Source organism: Mastomys coucha, unplaced genomic scaffold, assembly GCF_008632895.1.
Source record: "Mastomys coucha isolate ucsf_1 unplaced genomic scaffold, UCSF_Mcou_1 pScaffold23, whole genome shotgun sequence".
NCBI classification, from domain to species: Eukaryota; Metazoa; Chordata; class Mammalia; order Rodentia; family Muridae; genus Mastomys; species Mastomys coucha.
In genome coordinates this window covers 61,406,106-61,426,401 of record NW_022196906.1, presented here as the reverse complement: position 1 = coordinate 61,426,401, position 20,296 = coordinate 61,406,106, and the positions used below count along the sequence as shown (strand labels likewise).

Sequence of the window (20,296 nt, the reverse complement as noted above, 5' to 3'; positions counted from 1 at the left end):
TGGGGTCTCTGAACCTGTCTCCCCTGGGCTTACTGGGGTCTCTGAACCTGTCTCCCCTGGGCTTACTGTATCAGTTAAGAGATTATGTTAAACTAATTTGAGTTGAAGTCTGTTACTTGCAGTCGAAAGTATCCTAACCAATATAATTCTATTGGTAACTGCTCTTTTGTCTCAGAAAAGTAAATGCTAAAGTTGATGTACTGCATTTCTATTGATATTATTGTCAACCAAATTAAAAATATCTTCATTTTTAGGGGGAGAGATTTTGTGTCACTGCAACTATTATGAGAACATGCATGCTTGTCTGTGTTTGGGTGTACCTGCATGTGTGTGCATTTGTCAGTAATATTAATACCCTCTATTTCCAGCGAAAGGTCCTGATTGTGTTTCCATGTTAGCTAGACCACTATACTCTGCAGTTAAAACAATGCGAAATACCACATTTACAGGGAAGTTGTCCTCTGACCTCCACATTCTGCTATGGAGATAGCTTGTTCCCACACATATGTAAGGAAAGAAAGAAAGAAAAACAAGCTTTAAACAAATTAAATTTAATAGTGTTTATGAGCCCAGAACGACTCATGAGTCAGGTGGACCCTAGAATGGGACACGTTCAATGATATTCCAAGGCTATCACATGGCTGGATAACAGTTAAAGATCAGAGGAAGTGAGATAGGGAGAAGCCCATTTAGCTACAACTTGGTATTTGCCTTATTTTGAACTGATTTGACTGAAGTTTGGCTGATGGGATTGACTGAGACCGCTATTCCTTATAAGGCAAATCACCGAGGTAGCAGAGTGCTGAGCCAAGTTGCATTTCCCATCTACTGGAGCATCTGAGAATGGAGACTTCCTCAAGCCAAACGTGGTTGGAGTAAGTGTAGTCACGCACATTTCACAGACCCACTGTCTTTCCACTTTGAAGCATACACCTCCGTGGTGGGTAATGTCTTCCTGATTTTGTGAGGTACTCAGCAGAACTTGCACATCTGAAGTCCCACTTCTTACCCTCCAGACTCCATGCCACTCCTACTAGTGGGTTTTATTTCTCTGATGCGGCTCTCTGAAAGAGCTGACTCTTCTAGAGGACTTAAGTTCTTTCCTTTCTTTCCTCTTGTTTTCTTTATTTTTTCTTTTTCTTTTCTTGTTGTTGTTTTTGTTTGTTTGTTTGGTTGGTTGGTTCTGAGATAGGGTCTCTCTACATATAGCCCTGGCTCTCCTGCAACTCATTATGTAGACCAGGCTGGCCTTGAACTCATAGAGGTTCACCTGCCTCAGCCTCCCAAGTGAGGTAACTCCAGCTCCAGGGGATTCAGCACCTCTGGCCTTTGCACACACATACACCCCACACACATATGCACATAATTAAAAAATTTTGAATGTTAGTTTTAGGAAACACTTATTGAATGCCTACTAAGTGTTAGGCATTGTTCTTTATATGGGGGCCAGAAAGGAATAAAGGCTAGAAGAAGAATTTTTTGTTTTAATTTATTATACACTTGAGCTTTATGAGTGTTACACACACACACACACACACACACACACACACACACACGCCATGCCCATGTATGGAAGTCAAAGGGCAGCTTTAAGGAATTAGTTCTTTCACTGTGGGATCCCAGATTGAACTCAGGTTGACAAGTGCTCTTTTTTTACCAATTGAGTCACCTGTCTGGTCAAAAGAGGATTTCTATAGGGTCATTGTTATACTGGATTTGGGGGTATTTTAAAAAGTCAAATGACAATAAAAACTGGTGTCTACTAGAAGCCTGATACTTGCTACACCTGAAACAACTAATGGCCCTGGACTGTGAACAAATACAATCTGATACCAGTGTTCCCAGGTTACATGGCGGCTCGTGTTTCTTCCTCTCCAGTGGTTGGCTTTGCAGGAGCAGTTGGAACTGTAAGCAAAACTCAGTTCCGTAGCATGACTAGTGCTGCTAGCATCCTATGTCTGCCCTCACTTGTTTCAGGTATAGACTTCCCACACATGTGAAGTACAGGATTACAGGCCTCATTATTTGGGCACAAATGGACCACATCCTGCAGAGTTACATAATTCAGAAGGACCGGGAACATCACATATTTTCTCCTTCCTGAAATACATACACACAATATTTTCAGTCCTCGTGCCACAACCTTCCCTACAGAAGACTCCAAAGACTCTTTAAAACAATTTTCTTCCTCTCCCTTCATTTATTTTGTTAGAACCTGCCCACTTAGAAAAAAAGAAAATGAGACTCGCCTAGCAAGTCTTTTGAACTGATTTGACTAAAGGTAAGGGACACTTGAAGCAGAGAAGACTACAGAGGTAGCCTTCTGTAGGGAAGGTTGTGGCACGAGGACTGAAAATATTGTGTGTATGTATTTCAGGAAGGAGAAAATATGTGATGTTCTCGGTCCTTCTGAATTATGTAACTCTGCAGGATGTGGTCCATTTGTGCCCAAATAATGAGGCCTGTAATCCTGTACTTCACATGTGTGGGAAGTCTATACCTGAAACAAGTGAGGGCAGACATAGGATGCTAGCAGCACTAGTCATGCTACGGAACTGAGTTTTGCTTACAGTTCCAACTGCTCCTGCAAAGCCAACCACTGGAGAGGAAGAAACACGAGCAGCCATGTAACCTGGGAACACTGGTATCAGATTGTATTTGTTCACAGTCCAGGGCCATTAGTAAAAGAAAAGAATGATTAAGAAACTAGTTTGTTAGATCAGCTTGGGTGGGATTTTTGTGTTTCCAAATGCAGAAAGCTAAGAAGGCTCCCTCATGGAAAAGTACCACACAGGGAAGAGGGTGAAATCCAGTTGGTTTATGCATATGCATTACTGAAAGCTGGAGCTGGAAACAGTCTTTTTGGGTGCTTTCCACCTCCCTGTGAAGAAGTATTATACATGGCTGCGTGATACCCCTCCACGCTCCAAATGCTGCACTTACTGCTCAAGACCATTTATAGGACACAGTTTATAAATGTTCTTGAAAAGTATTGGAAACTGAGTTTAGGATAAAAGAATGGGAAAACAACTAATGACAGCTGAGTGGCCAGATGAGGGGAATTTAGTACATTGCAGTCCAGTTGTATTTATCTCTGGTCCCTACAGAGGCCCTTCCTTATTCCTGGGGCTGGGACTACGGCTCAGGTTGTAGAGTGCTTACCTAGCTTGTAGAAAGTCCTCGCTTCCCCAGCACTGCATAAGCTGGGGTGTTGGAGTGGTGGTGCATGTGTGCAGTTCCAGCACTTGGAAGGGAGAGGCAGAAAGGTCAATTCAGGGTTATCTTCAGCTACACAGTGATCTGAAACCAGCTTTAGCTAATGAGACCCTGTCTCAAAAGTAAAAGCAAAGATAAATCCTGCTTCCCAGTTAAAGACGAGGCATGCTATTGAGACAAGGGCTGTGTGCTCCTGTGTGGTGGGGTCCTAAGTAAGTTTTGACTGTCATGGCTTGCGAGTACATAGGTGAAGAGATGTCCAACTTCTGAAGTGCCAAAGTTCCAAAAGCTTTTCCTTCTCTGTCACCCTTTGGGCCTGCTTTGGATTCAGTTTCAAATCACTCAGGGAGCTTTGAAAATCACCAGTTAACCAGACTGACCAGCTAAGTCAGTCTCAGGACTGGGGAGGAGACAGATCTTGTCAGGGGAGTTTGTTGTTGTTGTTGTTGTTGTTCTCTTTGGAATTCCAAAATTTGACCAGGGCTACAAAAGCATTCTAACATTTCAGTTCTAGGCAGTAACTCTCAGGTAACATTAATTAAGATGTATATGGAGTCCCTGTTAACTGTATAAAATAGAATCAGCTTTCCCTCTTTCGACATCAAATGGGCAGAGTCTCATTTTCCTTTTTTCTAAGTGGGCAGGTTCTAACAAAATAAATGAAGGGAGGGGAAGAAAGAGTCTTTGGAGTCTTCTGTAGGGAAGGTTGTGGCACGAGGACTGAAAATATTGTGTGTATGTATTTCAGGAAGGAGAAAATATGTGATGTTCCTGGTCCTTCTGAATTATGTAACTCTGCAGGATGTGGTCCATTTGTGCCCAAATAATGAGGCCTGTAATCCTGTACTTCACATGTGTGGGAATGCTTTGCAGAGTGATTAGCATTCCATTCTCCAGCCTGTATTCAGAGGAAACATGCCATTCACACCCTCTGTGCGCTCACATTTTCCAGTGCGTTGGAGAGCTTTTTTTTTTTTTCAATAGAAATCTTTGTTCCCTCCCTAATGACTTGGATTGAATTTAAGGAACTTAGCATATCCTTTTTTGTTTTCTGGCAGGAATTGATTTTAAAATCAGAACGATAGAACTCGACGGAAAGAAAATTAAACTTCAGATATGGTAAGTTAAAAAAAAAAAAATGAAGGCATGCAGAATTTCTCCTGGAATTGGAAGTGTAAGGTTAAAATGTGACTCAAGACCTTAGAGACATCACCCAGTCTCTCAGACCTTTCCTTTGGAAAACCAGAGAGTAAAGGAGGTCCAGAGCCTGCCTGTTCTAAGCTCTGGACAAGAAAAAAAGCGGATTCTCAAAAGCATACACTTCTTCATTGTTGTCACAGCTGTGACTCAGACATAGCGAAATGGCACAGACCCTGGGCTGAAAGTCAGGCCTGGCTTCTAGCCACAGCATGCTAAATGGAGGACTTTGGGGAGAGTGCTTGCTTTCTGTCCATCCCTAACACAGAACACATGAGACAGAGATGCTTGGCTTTGGCTCCCAGTCGGACCTAGATTAGGTTTGGGTCTCTGATGAGGTGCTGGATGGCAGTGACGGGGAGTGCTTGGCAGAACACGGGGAAGGGTCCAGGGCCCTACAATCCACTTGAAGGACATGTTCCCAGTAACCTCAGGACTTCCCACTCAGCCCAGCCCCCCAAAGATTCCACTGCCTCCCAGAATCACTACCCCGAAGACCAAGACTTTAAGGTGTGACCTTCAGAGGAAACTTCTCCAAACCATTGCACCTTCTCAGGCCTTGCTTTTTTTTCACTTGTAAATGAGCTGGATTGATGAGATTGGAGGTCCTCTATAGCTCTGATATTTTATAATTTATCAAGTAGGTCCTATTTAATGGAGAAATAAGGAAAACATAAGTACTGTGAATTTAGAAAAAAAATATTTAAAGACTTTGGATATCAAATATGTATGGGATTCCCCTCTATGCCTACCCCAAGCAGTTCTCTAAATGATACTATGTTGGCATTTCATAACTTAACTCAATTCTGGCACTGTCTACCTAGAGATAGCATCAACTGTCATAGGTAGAGGGCACAATCCCACAGACTGCCCTATATTGCGGATGCTACTCACAGGCAGAAAGTTGTCACCTGTTACTGCCACTCACACCCTCTTGTTCCATCACAAAACTCAGAGAAGCACATTCAACCTTAAAGGTTTTTTCTTATTATATTTGTGTGTGTGTATGTGTGTGTGTGTGTGTATGCATGAGAGTGTGTGTGTGTATATATGTGAGAGTGTGTGTGTGAATGTGTGTGTATGTGTGAGAGTATGTGTATGCATGAGAGTGTATGTATGTATGCGTGAGAGAGTGTGTGTGTATGTATGCGTGAGAGTGTGTGCGTGTATGTATGCGTGAGAGAGAGAGTATGTGTGTGTGTGTGTGTGTGTGTGTGTGTGTGTGTTGTTTCTAAATCAGTAATGTATTTGAGTCAAGGAAATAAGATGAATCTACTCAAAGGTACTTGGTTTCTCTGTTCCTCCTTGTTGCTGAACACAAAATAAGTTCCTCACTTTTCTAATGCTGATAGGGAAGAGAATAACAAGAAATGGGTTTGGTGTGAGTCTCATCCTGGTGCCCAACAGTTGAGACCTGTGCTGCCTGAGTCTCATTCAAGGTTGAGAGCTGTTTAGCGCCAGAGATGAGGCCATAGGTCTCCTGAGCCTGCCTCATCTTTTACAGAGTAAAGATGATAATATCGCCCACTTCACTCTCAGCTGTTCCAAACATCATGCTTGGAAGTATTTTAGAAAGTAGATATAAATATTAAGATTTCTGCTATTTAATTGGCTGTATTTCCTTGAACCTTTATCCTTTGGTGGGGTTCACTGTATATTAGATTTTTAATATAGTTCCACAAACTCTCTGTTCTTTGCAATTAAATTGTATAATTTAGTTTATCTTAGTATCATAGGAAGTGAATTAGTTCCGGCTATAAATGGAAAATTTAAAACTAGTGACTTCCCCCCAATTATCAAGGAAATTTGGCTTCTTCTGTAGGATTGAAGCTATGAATTTAATTAGAAATGTCCGTATTTCTTGGTATGTCCGTGCGAAGCACACATGTGCTCCCCCTCACACAGCCCTGGATTCATGCTAGAGGCTCGACCTAGGACCTTGCTAGGCGAGGGTACTATGACCGAGCCACACTCCCACCCTAGAATCCTACATATTTTATCAGTATGCCCTCAGCTCAAAAGGAAGAATAGCGGAAAGATTGTGTAATTTTGAGATGCTTATGTTTAGTATTTAGAAACTTGGAGAACGATGTTGGACTCCAGGTTCCTCTGTAATTAACTGCAGGCTGTGCTCTGAAAGTGTTCTAGAGGAAACGTGTTGTTCTGCTCTGCTGAGCAGAATGCATGTAGTCAGTCGTTCAGCAGTTTGCTTTGTGCAGAAATCACACACTCAGTCAAGAAAGCAAAATGCCTCAGTCATGTAGCACTTACAGACAGGTTATCGCTGTCTGGGAGTCCAAGAATTTAGAGCTCTTCTGTCTCCTCCCATATCCCACTTCCTAGTGGGACCTCATTGCTGCTTTTACAACAAGTCCAAGGTTTTTATCCAAGTCCTTGTGAGTTCTGACAGGCTCCTGTGGCCACTGCTGCCTCCAGCTCTCAAGGCATGATGTGCTGTCCTTGTGTGCATTCTCCTTTTCCCTACCACAGTGCACTGTGGGCAGATCAGAATTTTATCTGCTGTGACTTGGGGTCCTCACCCATGTGGCTGGTAACTTAAAACCATTCTTTCCTTTGTTTCACATTTTAGGGACACGGCGGGCCAGGAAAGATTCCGAACAATTACAACAGCATACTATAGAGGAGCCATGGTGAGTGTGTTTCCGAGGTTCTAACTTTAGGTGGAAATAAAACGGGACAATTACAACAGCATACTATAGAGGAGCCATGGCGAGTGTGCTTCGGAGGCTCTAACCTTAGGTGAAAATAAAACAGGGGACAATTACAACAGCATACTATAGAGGAGCCATGGCGAGTGTGTTTCGGAGGTTCTAACCTTTTAGGTGAGAATAAAACAGGAGTATTCATTGCTTATCTATAGAGCCTAGGACTACTACATTCAGCATGGCTGGCTTGGTCCTGGAAACCTGATGGGGCAAATGAGGGAATGAAGAAAGGACAGACATACAGACACACAGACAGAAAAGCTGGGAGCGGTGGCCCTTGCTCACTTTGATAGAGCAGCACTTACACACAATATTCAGAGTGTTGATTATGGACAGAGAGTGGGGCTAGCTTGGTAGGAGGTCTCATTACGGGAGCAGTTCAGGCAGCAAACATCTGGACAAGGAAGCTGCCGCCTTCATCCATGCTTTCTGGACACTCAGCCAACATTCACACACAGACCAGAGAGAGGCTTTGCCAGGTCCCTGAGCCAACCTTGGGAAGGCTTGCCCATTCCCTGAGCCTGATCCAGGGTAGAGTTTGCTAATTCCCGTGAGTCCAAGGCATTGGTGTCCTTATCAATAACACCCATTCAGCCAGGACTTCATCTGATCCTTATACACTCTCCTCCCTGCATACAGAAGGAAAATACATTTTTAAATATAAAAACAAGAGATTTTAAGGATTTTTTTCAAAACTGCATTAGGTTTTTAGTAATTATATTTTGCTGTTAGTCTTTATAATAAGTAACTAGGCCATTAGCTCTTAAGTAATCTAGAACTCCTCTGCTTTCAGCTGAGGTATTTCTACATTTTTGTGATCTTTTTTCCTTCTATGAGCAGTTGAGAGCAGTCTTAAAAGGCCCCAGACACTGAGACTAGGTATTCCTTTCCTGTTCCCTTGTATCCCTCAGCACCATAGCATGGCATCCTGTATTGTCTCCAACCCCACTACCTGGCCTTGCATATGGCTTGTCTCTCCGGAGTCCCCCTGACTGGCTAGGAGTGGCTGAGTGATTGATAACTCTAGAGGACCTTAGCTGCCAGGCCCTTCTTGGCTATTCCTGGTCATGTCCTTCTTGTCATAGCTCAGTTACATGATTGTCTTCTGTCCTTACATGCTTCTCAAATGCATTAGAGTGCCTGTTGGCTCTGGGCAGGACTTATGTGCTGCTGGGAGCCCAGTGGTAGACAAGCAACTCAGAATCAGAGCTCTGCCTGGGCTGTCAGGCCCACATTAGAGCTTCAGTGCTAGCTAGCTTTTAGGTCTGAGTCTGAGGATGAATTAGTCTGAGTTAGTGGTAGAATGTGTCTTTAACATTCCTGATGTTAGCTTGGCAGTGGTGGCGCATACCTTTAATCCCAGCACTTGGGAGGCAGAGGCAGGTGGATTTCTGAGTTTGAGGCCAGCCTGGTCTATAGAGTAAGTTCCAGAACAGCCAGGGCTACACAGAGAAAACCTGTCTTGGGAAAAAAGAAAAAAGAAAAACAAAAAAACAAAAACAAACAAACAAACATTCCTGATGTTAAATCTCTCAAAAACCAAATAAATTAAGTAGGCATAAACCAAGCCTAAGTTTGAACCTTGAATTTTGATGAAGCCTGGTATGGTCCAACAGTCTTTGAAAAAGTAAAACCGTTAAGCTCATGGGGCCCTTGGCAGATTGAAGGGTACAGCTATTGTGACTCCAGTAGTCTTCAGAGTTGAAGTACATGGCTATGGTTAGATGCGACCGAGGTCCACAGGTCCTTCCACTATTGTTCTGTCACGCCCCTTGTCCTCCAATTACCTTTGTCCACCATTGAGTATCAGTAACTTCTCCCTTCCACACAAGGCTGAAGTTCCCTTTTAACACTATAGCATCCCACTGGCCGCTTAGTGTGTTCTCCACACTCGGCCTTGTGACACTATCTCAGTTAGGGTTTTTGTGGCTGTGATAAAGATGGTGACCAAAGTCAACTTGGGAAAGAAAGCATTTGTTTTGCCTTATAACTTGTAGTCCTATCATGCAGGGAAGCTGGGGCTGGAACTCAAGGCCATGGAAGAGTTCTGTTGACTTGCTTATTCCTCGTGGCATGCTCAGTTTGCTTTCTTGTCCACCTCAGGACCACTTCCCCACCTCCCAGTGGGCTGGACACTCCCACATCAATCTTCAATAAGAAAATGCTCTGCAAGCCTTCCCTATAGGCCAATCTTATGAGATTCTAAGAGAATCTTCAATTGAGATTCCCTCCTCTCAGATGACTCTAGTATGTCCCCCCCCTCCAAAAAAACAGGCCAAAAAATCAAACTTAAAACAAATTTGCCAGAACAGACAAGTTTAAGATTGTAAAACCTTTTCATTATCCTAAAGACAGTGATTGCTCCTCTCTTATTTTGCTTAGACTGGAATCAGAAGGTAGGGACTTCCTGTGAGTTCCAGGGATACATTTGTTGATGCTTGTTTCTCTCAGGGAATGAGTGGAACTGCGGGACCAGTTCCACTCGGGTCTGTGGGTCTTTTCAGCCGGAGGGTAGACAGGACCTGCAATATAAACGGGTTGGGCGAACAGAAGAGACACGGACGCCAAGTAAATCTTAATCAAAGCATCTCCTTACTTGGGGGCCTTTTTGAGCTTATATAGGCAAGTAAGAAATGATACCGAAAACTCCAGAATTAAAATATATGCATAACATAAATACAATCGCAGACGTGGAGATGCCAAGATCTCTCAAGTTCAGTTCTCAGACAGTCAAGTTTGTTTACATTCAGCAGGTCCTCAGGCAGTAGGCGTGTCAGCAACCAGGTGTAGCTTCCTCTGGAATCCTCCAGAAACTCAATGTAGTAGGCCATTGTTTAAGGCCCAGCAGGTGTGAGCTGACAGTTCTCAGGCTGTCAGCTCTGTCAGCTCTGCTGTGGAGCTGAGGCAGGAGGGAGGGAGCCAACAAGGGAAGATGAAAAAAGAACATTTTAACAGGTAAAGTTTGGTATAGTCCACGGGTAACTTTGATTAAAAGTATCTTAGCCACACTAGTGTTTCTGATGGCCAGTGTTTTCTATCCTGGGGCTAGGCGGTCATGCCATTCCTATGTTCCCTTTCTCTTGAGAGTAGGCAGGAACACTACCTGTGGAGCAGGTGTCTCCCTTGGCTGTTTAGCTCTGTCTAGTTCATGGTGTAAGAAGTAGGCCAGTGGGATGTGTTACTTAATGTAGGCTCAAGGATTATCTGGCTTTCTCACGTTCTACTGCCTCATCTTCCTTCCTCTTACTTCGTTCGGTCATGGTCATTGCCCTGCAGACAGTATTGGCCTTTCCATTCTGAAAGTAGGGACTGTGCTTTGCTTTTCTCTTGTGTTCCGCAGTGTACAGTGTTAGCTCCTGACATAGTAGATGCTCAGTAAATACGCGCTGACAGTGTGAACCGGTGAAAGCGTCTCCAGGAAAGGCTCTTCTGTTGAAGTCTTGGAACTCTCAGGCTGGCTGTGTCAGGGAGCTGTAGGGCTATTAGGTTTGTGTGAAGTATGCTGTTCCCAGCAGGTGGTCATGACAAGCTCTGGTTGGTTGGATCAGGCATGTGACATTCTTCTGGAGTCTGCTACTATGTAGATTTCTTGGTTTCATTTTAAACATGTCAGCAACTTTACAGGCTTCCCCACATTCCTACTGCCTTTACAGTAAACCTTGACTGGACAATTAGGCTGCAAGGGAAAGAAGGCCATGTCATTATATCATTGTTATTTCTCATAGACCAATAACCTTTTGTGAATTCTTAGGCAACATTTCTCACTGTAGACTATACTAGATCCATAAAGTTTAACTGGTATATTTAATTTTTATTTCTAGCAGATCCACATTAATTTCATAAACACAGGAAATAGTAAAATGACTTTTGCTGTTGAAATCAGAGGCAAGTTGCTGCTGTGTGTTGAGTCCAAGTTACGTCCTGGGGTCTGGGTTAGGTGGTTTACAGATAACATCTCAGTGGCTCCTTAGAACAGCCTCATGTTAGAGACTGAGAATGCTAAAATACTGCCTTCCAGGGTCTCCCTGCTGATTACACAGTAGTACCTGAGCTAGAAGCTTCTGGCCTGAGAGCCTCTGCCCCTCATGCCACACTGTGTCACCAAGGGAAGGGACATATAAAGCAGGCAGGGCACATGAACGATAGAGCTTGATTAATTAGTCCAAAGGATAATAGCGCTATAGAGATGACTTGATTAATTTTAACTGTAGATATCTAGCTAAATACTCTGTAGCAGTAATTATTGTTATTTGGGTTTTTTTTTTTGTGGTAAATAAGAAGAAGCATAAAACTTAAATACTTCTTCATTTTAATATGTGCACTTTTCCACTTTGAAATTTTTTTAAAATATAATTTTTTTATGGTGTATAGCTGAAGGGAAATGTGCATTTGAAGCAAGGAGGGGTGGGGTAGAGGAAAATCTTGCTTGTCATTTAAACAATAGCACATCTTTACTCCCAGCACTTAAGAGGCATAGGCAGGCAGGTCTCTATGAGTTGGAGGCCAGCCTGGTTAATATAGAAAGTTCAGGTCAGCCAAGGCTCATAGTGACTCTGTCCCAATAAAGGCAGGCAGGCAGGCAGGCAGGCAGGCAGGCAGGCAGGCAGGCAGGAAGGAAGCCAACAATATTTTTCTCCTGGCTGTTAAAAAGTAGATTTAAGTGGTATAAGAAAGCTTTAAGAATTCTAATAAATCATCCCAAATCCTACTACCATGAGAGATAATTTTTTTTTTTTTGCTTTTTGTTGTTGTAGTTGTTTTGTTTTGCATAACTGAGAAAGGGTTTCTGTGCAGCCTTGGTTGTCCTAGAACTCACTCTGTAGACCAGGCTGGCCTCGAACTCAGAAATCCACCTGCCTCTAACTCCCAAGCACTGGGATTAAAGGTGTGCACCACCACCGCCCAGCTGAGAGATAACTTAATATTGTTTATCTCCTGGCTTTTTGTCTGTGTTTTATGTGACTTGTATATATTTGGACAGTTGAAAGCCAGTTTGTGCAGGACTTTGCTGTGGACTTGAATGCTGAGAACAGTGGGAGGTACTGCAAATGTCTGAACATTGAATGATCACTGCTTTCGGAGGTTCAGAGTAAAAGTGGGAAGCAGGAAGATTGGCTCAGCAGCTCCAGGAAAGCTAACCAAGGAGAATCTAATAAGCTAGTGCGTGGAAAGAGGTCAGGCTCTGAAAGTACTGAAGCATGGGATCTCTAGGACCTGGGGACTAGCCATGAGGGAGACATCCAGGTGTGGACATGGCTGCCTGGTTTTATTGCCCTTCACTATAAGATAGTACAGGAAAAGCAGAAGATTGGCAGGAACTTACACTCTTCTCTATTTTACTTATGAGAAGTTGTGATGACTATAGGAAATCCATAACATCTGGTGTCTAGACAGTGTTCACTAAAGGGTATCCGGCCCTGTTTGCCAGTTTGAACCCATCTTGTTCCTCTTCCTAATAGATCTGTGCATCTTGCTAAGCTTTCTTTGAGTCAACTGAGTGTACCCTGTTTTCTGTTTTGCTATGTGGCAGGTACCATGGGCTGTTTTGTCACCAGTCCTAGCCCCTTGCCAGATTAACTCTACTCATCTTCATGCCTTGGCTGTATTCATTTTCTCAGAGAAACTGCCCCTCACTGCTTGAGCACTTCACCAGATAAGGTTCTGTCCCAGCGTTTTAGTTCAAAGCTCCCCATGCTTCTTTGTAGCAATTGTCTAGTCAGTTGTATATTGGTCTGTTTTCTTCGCTAGCTGTTAATGAAAAGAAGAGATCTTGTTTGTTTGTTTGTTTTGTTCACTGTGATGTGTTGGTCTCCTCAGAATATACCACACTAGGCCCAAACAGTTCCACGTGTAAGAGGTTTAATTGAGAGGGAGAGAGGGGGTAGTGACTCAGAAAGAGAGGAGGGGGAGAGAGAGCAAGATGCAGGAATGTTCCCCATATATATATATATATATATATATATGACGTTGTGACGTAGCAGCCACAGGTAAAGGTGGGAGGTGAGCCCAATGGATTCTGGGAATATGGTGGCTGTTGCCCTGGCAACAAGTCTGTGGACCCGCCCATGCATCGCCACAAGCTATGGATGTCCTGATGCTAACACACTGCCTATAATATCTAGTTAAGTATAGTATTTGGCACATAGTAGATACTTAACAAATTCTTGGGAGTTGGTAGGGTTTTTTTGTTTTTTTTTTTTTAAGTAGGGTCTGTATATGTGTGAATATTTTAAATAAAGTTTTACTATGTAGCTTGAGCTGGCCTGAAACTCTTCTCTGCTTCCTGAGCATTAGGATTTTAAACATGTGCATGGATGGTCAGCCTCAGAATCAGTATCCCTGTCTCTCCCTCTATCTACTCTTCTCTAACAATGCTGGAGATCAAGCCTGGAATCCTTGCCTACCTACCCATGCTAGCAAGCACTCTACCACTGGACCACCGCCCACTACACATTGCTGAATGAGTTGATACTTAGTAGATGGAGCACATGGTACTGAAAGTTCTGAAGAATGTCCTGAAGATGCAGTGACCTGGCATTTCCAGAGCCTCACCTCTTCTCATGCACTAGCTTATTAGATTCTCCTCAATTTGCTTTCCTGGAGCGGTTGCCTGGTCTTCAGCTGTCTTCCTGTTTTCATCCTTAACCTCTTCCAGTCTCTTTTCTGTAAGGGCATCCATGATCAGCTCACATGATATTGTTTGAATACTTTTCATAGAGGTGGGTAATCTTTAAAAACATGATGGCAATGCCTTTAATTAATCCACTAAAGGCATTATATTTTCATGATTTATTAGTGTTAAACAAATGGTAACATGGTGATTAGCCTGTAATGAAAGAAAAAAAAAATCTAAAATCAGTGGGTCTCAGCCTTTGTAGGAGGAGTAAGAACAATCATTTTCCTTTGTAACAAGCAAGTGCGCCCTGGAAGTGTCCCTCTCCCTCTCAGCAGTCACCGTCCCAGGCTGTCTCAGCCTGGGCTGAGACTCCAGCTGATGAGATCATTATCAGCTGAGGTCAGGGAGAAAGAGCGGCTCAAGGGTCACGCTCCCACAATGGCTAATTCACTGAAGTTAACCAGGAAGATGTTAACAGTTCATAGATAGAGTGACACCAGAGCGGAAGTCACTTGTTTTTGCCTCTGTATTTTTCAAACTTATTATGAATTTCTCTTTAAAGATCAAAATAGACAAAAGAGAGGCAGGTAGGCATGCGCTGCATTGGGAGCTGTTAGTGTATGAAGTATGACATAAAGCCTTGTTATTCTTTCCACAGGGAATTATGCTGGTCTATGACATCACCAATGAAAAATCCTTTGACAATATTAAAAATTGGATAAGAAACATTGAAGAGGTGTGTATGGAAGGAACAGGCAATGCTGGACAGAAGCCTTCTGGGGACACGGAGCAGGCTGTTGCTTTCTCCGGGAGGTGGCTGAGCTACTGAGGGACAGAATGGGCAGGAGAGGCCCACCCTGTCCCCTGGGGGGAAGGGGAGAACCTAGATTCCCCAGTGCTGCCAGGTGGACTGCCATCTATGGACCGTGGACAGAGGAGCATTTTCTTTTTTCTTCTCTTTTTCTTTTTGTTTTTTTGTTTTTGTTTTTGTTTTTGTTTTGTTTTTGTTTTTTTGTTTTTTGTTTTTTTGAGACAGGGTTTCTCTGTGTAGCCCTGGCTGTCCTGGAACTCACTCTGTAGACCAGGCTGGATCTGAACTCAGAAATCTGCCTGCCTCTGCCTGGGAGTGCTGGGATTAAAGGTGTGCGCCACCACTGCCAGGTGCATTTTCATATTTAAACTCATGTCAGAGCTCAGATGCAACATAATCCAGGTCCCTGCTTGTACCTGAGGAAACAGGCAAGGAAGAGATTTGCCAGTGCCCGCACAGTGTTTAAGACAGAGCCACAGCTAAGACGTCTGATTCCTGGCTGTCTCACCAGCAGAAATAAGTATATTTCTGCCACGTTTTTGCCTTTCTAACATTTTATTCCCAGAGATATTTGAAAATTGGGTTAGTTCCAGGATAGTTGATATTGTTTTCTTTAAAACTTCCACAGAATTTCAGGAAAAAAAAAAACTGATAAGTTTTGTAAAATGCTGTATGATGTGGTGGGAGGGGTGCCTTAGGGGGCCCATGCTGAGGCATCCTCCCAACAAGTCTAGTATCAAATGAAGTTTATTTGGAGGATATGAGATGGGAGTAGAGGCAGAGAAAGAGAGGGAACAGAGAAGGACAGAGAGAGAGAGAGCAAAGAGAAGAGGCTGGCCTGGAACAAGTGGAGGAAGGAGGGGGAAGGAAGGAGAAAGAAAGGCCAGAGAAAGAGGAGTCAGAGAGAGAGAGGGCCAAACAGTACTTTTATAGCAAGCCAGGCTGTTACCTGGCTGTTGCTAGGTAACTGTTGGGTGGAGCCTAGAAGAAATGTTAACTTGCTAACACTGAATAGGAAATAACTTAACACATTTGAATGAGCCCATCCATAGCTGATCTTTTTAAATAGTTCAGAACCCAGATTACTTTCTCTACTGGATAGTACTTAAGTGGTTTAATGTGTTTTTTTTTTTTTATTTTTTATTTTTGTCTTTGACTAGAATTATTGTTTGATAAGTATGACTGTTAGATAGCCATAAGATATATTTATTGTATGAGTTATGAGAATGAGTGTGAGCCTTTGAGGGAAATGTTTGCATGGGCCCTGTGAAGGCTCTAAGCTGAAGTAATCCTCCTATCTTTAAACTTTTCTCTGATTGGGCCTTGTGTTGAATGAAGGATGGTCTTGTCATTGAACACACAGCCCGGTTCTGACAGGTTAGTATTTTCCCATTGAATTGCTGTGGTCTTTCTCAAGCTGTTTTTGTAAGGCACTGTTTTTATCCTGCAGCACGCCTCTTCAGATGTTGAAAGAATGATCCTGGGTAACAAATGTGATATGAACGACAAAAGACAAGTGTCGAAAGAAAGAGGGGAGAAGGTAAGTGTGAGCCGGGTGGATAACAGATGGGACCTATTCCCATTTGCTTTCTTAGTAAATACCTGTTTCAGTCTTTTAAGAACTGACTACCAAACAACCAGAGAAGTAGTCTGTACTTGAACAGTGGGAATTAGTATTCAGATCAGCTCTGTTTATACCGTCCGTCATGACTCACCCCTAAAGAATCTATCTGCTGGGAGATGCAGACTGGCCTTTCTTAAGACCCCTGCAGCTTTGAGTTCAGGCTTTTTCTTTTAGATCTGTGTGAAACACCCAGCTTTGAAGTTAAGATAATTCTGTTTCTGAAAAAATATACTAGGGGAGGTGAAATTTCAAGCACAATCACTTTCCAGTTTGTTGTTTTTCCTGAGAGTTCAGTACAGGCTAGCTGCTGCTCATAAGGGCTGACATTTATAGGCACCTGTCTGCTTTGAATTTATAGAGCAAACAATTATTTTTTATGCATATTTACTCCTGTGGTGCTTTCTCAATTCTTAAGAAGGTTTTCCTTTCTAAGTGAAACTTTTCTTCAGTGATAGGTGCAAATGTGTTTTGTTTTTCAGTCCATCAACTTGCTCTTAAAAACCTACATTTAATTTGGGTAGTGTTATATGGATGGGGACTCTGAGAATAGATGGAAATATAAAAAGAGTTCACATTTGTCGCCATTCCTGATAGTGAAATGAGCCAATTCAAGCTAGATTAGGTTACATTAAAGGCAGGTTTATTAGGAAACTGCTCTCAGGCGAGTTGACTAGCCCCAAGGCTTGAGGCCAGGTGAGGGATAGGGGTGGGATGGAGTGGTGAGAAAAAGAGAGAAAGGGTATGTGCATAGAGAGAAGAGGAGGAGAGAAGGAAGAAGGAAGGGAGAGAGGGAGGGGAGAAAAAAAGGAGAGGGGGAGAGGGTAAGAGAAAGAGACAGAGAGAGAGACAGAGAGAGCACAAAATGTCTGGATTATGTAGGGAAGAGTCTCTGGGGGAAGGGCGGTCCATCCTCTGGGCTGGAAAGTTCAGGGTTGGGGACAGGGTACCCCAGCAGGGACTGAGGATGCTGGGAGAACCTGGAGGCCAGGGTCTGCATATTTGATACATAAAATATGCAGTTCAGTCCCTTGTCAGGGGTCCTTCACAGAACAGTTCTCTCAGAGAGGGGAATGAGGGTGGTTACATTGGAGAGTTCTGCTCTCAGAGACTAGATAGAGGAGTAAATGAATCCCGGCAGGAGCTAAGGGTGAGACTCCATCTGGTGGTCTTTCTTGTGTGTTTTCGAGACCCACAAGTACAACAGTACAAATTTCTAACATAATATTTTAAGTCGATGCTGTGTCATTTTTAGACTAAGTTAAACTATGAAATATAAAACACAGTACAAGAAAACAAAAAAAATTGAAAACCATAGGAGTTCTGGCACAGACTCTTGAAAAATGTAAAATCTGCTAAGTGCTTGGTACGTCCAAGCCACTTTCACTAAATGTGATTTTCTGTTTGTCTTTCAGTTAGCAATTGACTATGGGATTAAATTTTTGGAGACAAGTGCAAAATCGAGTACAAATGTAGAAGAGGTAAGGAATGTGGGGTACTTGGAAGCCTCCTGTGCCCCTTTGTGCCTTGGGCTTTCACATGGGCTCTGCTCGGTGGACTTGTAGCATGCAGCCTCCACATGGCTTATGTCAAGATTGCTCAATTAAGGTTCTCAGGAGAGAGGAGATACAAGTTCATCTTAAGTTCAGGGCAGCCCTTTTGTTTGGAGGTTGGGAATGCAGACTCCAGTGTCCTCTGTCATTTATCATCACCCTGCACTGTCTGTGGCAGACAAGCTGAGTCACTTGAAGCAAGCTGCTGTCTCTTGAGTGTATTCCCTTTGTGTACACACTTGAAGTAGATTGTGCATGGCACTGTAATGCATTCAGTAGATAGAAGAAAGTGTTTTTCATAGATGAGTCTAAATAAACTTCTATTACATTAGCTATTGAAGCCAGATTATCTGAGGGGCTGGCAAGATGGCTCAGAGGGTGAAAGAGCTTGCCAGGGGCCCTGAGTTTGAGCTCTGGGATCCATGTCCTCTGACTGCCATGTGTGTGCTACAGCACCAATACTCATACACACAAACATAATAAGGAAATAAGATGTAATCATTTTTTAAAGGTCATTTAAGGTTTTAAAAGAGGAGATAAAAAGTATACTTTATGATCAATTTTAAAAACACAGAAGACCATCGGCTTTTCTACTCTGTAAAGACAATGTGTTGTAGCAAACTCTAGGTGACCTGCTGTCTTCACTTCTGTGTAGTAGACGGGACTGTACCTGATGATCCTGATGGTGTTCTAACTAAGCTTCTAGGTCTTAGACTCTTCACTCTTCTCTTTACCAAGACCAAACAGCCTTAGTAGTCACTGGGAACTGCTGCAGCTTCTCTTTCTTTAAAATAACCAGCACTCATGTTTTAGATTGGCTACTGAGTGTTGAGAAACAGAAAAACTGCCACTGATTTATTTTCATAGGCATGGATAAAAAGGAAACAAAAAGAAAAGAAAAGAAAAGGAAAGAAAAGAAAAGAAAAGTGATTTTCCTTCTGCTATGGAGGAATTCCTTGCATCAAAAGAGGGGCATTTTTTATGCCAGCCCCTCTACATCCCAGTCATGGCCACAAAATGAAATTCATACCTCTGTGGAAACAAAGTAAAAATAATGACATATTTTTTAAAGTCAGTAATTTGGATTTTTTTGGCTTCCTTTAAACTGATTTCCACAGGGTTAGGGGTTTGGAATAAGGTTTAGCTGAGTTCTAAGAACCAGCAGTTTTGAAGTGTTAAGGCATGGAAGATTCTGCCTACTTAGGTATTCCTCAGAAGAAGTCAGAAAGAAAAGGTAGAGGCTTTTGTGAAGATAGCTGGTAAAGCTATAGTTTAATACATAATTATTCACTTACTTCTTAAGTAGATTTTAGCATTGTGCTAGATAGTTTTATGTCATCTTGACACAAGTCATCTGAGAAGAAGAGACCTCAATTAATAAATGCCTCCATACGTTCAGGTTATAGGCAAACCTGTATAGCATTTTGTTAGTGATTGATGGTGATGTGTTTTATAAGACCAAGGATATGTTTTGTAGAGCATGGTATGATTCATGTAGGAGTGGGTACCTCAGCAGACCCATGCTACTCTCCCCCCAACCCCAGGTACCAGCCGAACAATAGGTATAGTATAGAATAGAGGGATTATTTGGGGATATGGGAAGGGGAGTTGGGAAGGGAATAGAGGCAGAAAAAGAAGGGGTGGGGGAGAGAAGGAGAAGAGGCTGGTCAGGAACACAGGGAGGCGGGAAAGGTAGAGGGGAGAAGGGGGCAGAGAGAGAAAAGGGGCAGAGAGAGAAGAGAGACCAAATAATCCCTTTTATATATAGCAGGCCAGGCCTACCTGGCTGTTGCCAGGTAACTCTTGGGCAGAGTCTAGAAGGAATGCTAACATAGGCCACTGTGGGTGGTGCCATCCCTGGGTTGGTAGTCCTGGGTTTTTATAAGAAAGTAGGCTGAGCAAGCCATGGGGAACAAGCCAGTAGCAGCACTCTAGGTCTCTGCCCTGACTTTGATGATGAACTATGACATGGAACCATAAGCTGAATGAACCCTTTCCTCCCAAGTTGCTTTGGTCATGGTGTTTCATTAGAGCAATAGTAATCTTAATTAAGGCAAATATCTGGGCTAGAGGTTGAACCCTTTCCCTATAGGAAAAGGGTGGTTTAGACAAGAGCCCCTGTCCTGTTCTCGGTATATTGAGGAAACTACCCATAACTCAGTATATGCCGAATTAGGAAGTTATGGCAGACCTTACATGCATAAAATATTTGATGAATGAATGACAATGTGGCAACATTGGAAAATATGATGTAACTGAAAAAGCAAATAGCATGGACATGCTAAGATTTTAATTATACTTTTTTTTAATTAAAAACCCTGAAGTGGTATATTGGCAAATTAATAATAAAAATTCTATATTTCTATTTTGAAATATAACTATTAACAATACTTTTTGTTTTGCCTTTAGGCATTTTTTACACTTGCACGGGATATAATGACAAAACTCAACAGGAAAATGGTTTGTACTACTTATAGCTTTTACTTCCATGATATAGCCTTTAGTTTGGCACTCAGCAGTATAGACAGTGTGATTATAGTATGCTCACCTTAAACT

General features: G+C 42.6%; 1 protein-coding gene across 1 annotated transcript in view; it reads left to right on the top strand.

Moving 5' to 3' along the window:
- The window catches only part of Rab8b (RAB8B, member RAS oncogene family), a 77,710-nt gene that overhangs the window by 52,512 nt on the left and 4,902 nt on the right, over window positions 1–20,296 (top strand). The window contains exons 2-7 of the mRNA XM_031345901.1: window positions 4,275–4,335; window positions 7,004–7,064; window positions 14,414–14,491; window positions 16,017–16,106; window positions 17,603–17,668; window positions 20,150–20,200. Of these exons, the coding sequence (XP_031201761.1) occupies window positions 4,275–4,335; window positions 7,004–7,064; window positions 14,414–14,491; window positions 16,017–16,106; window positions 17,603–17,668; window positions 20,150–20,200 (407 nt within the window). The remainder of the gene's footprint in view (window positions 1–4,274; window positions 4,336–7,003; window positions 7,065–14,413; window positions 14,492–16,016; window positions 16,107–17,602; window positions 17,669–20,149; window positions 20,201–20,296) is intronic.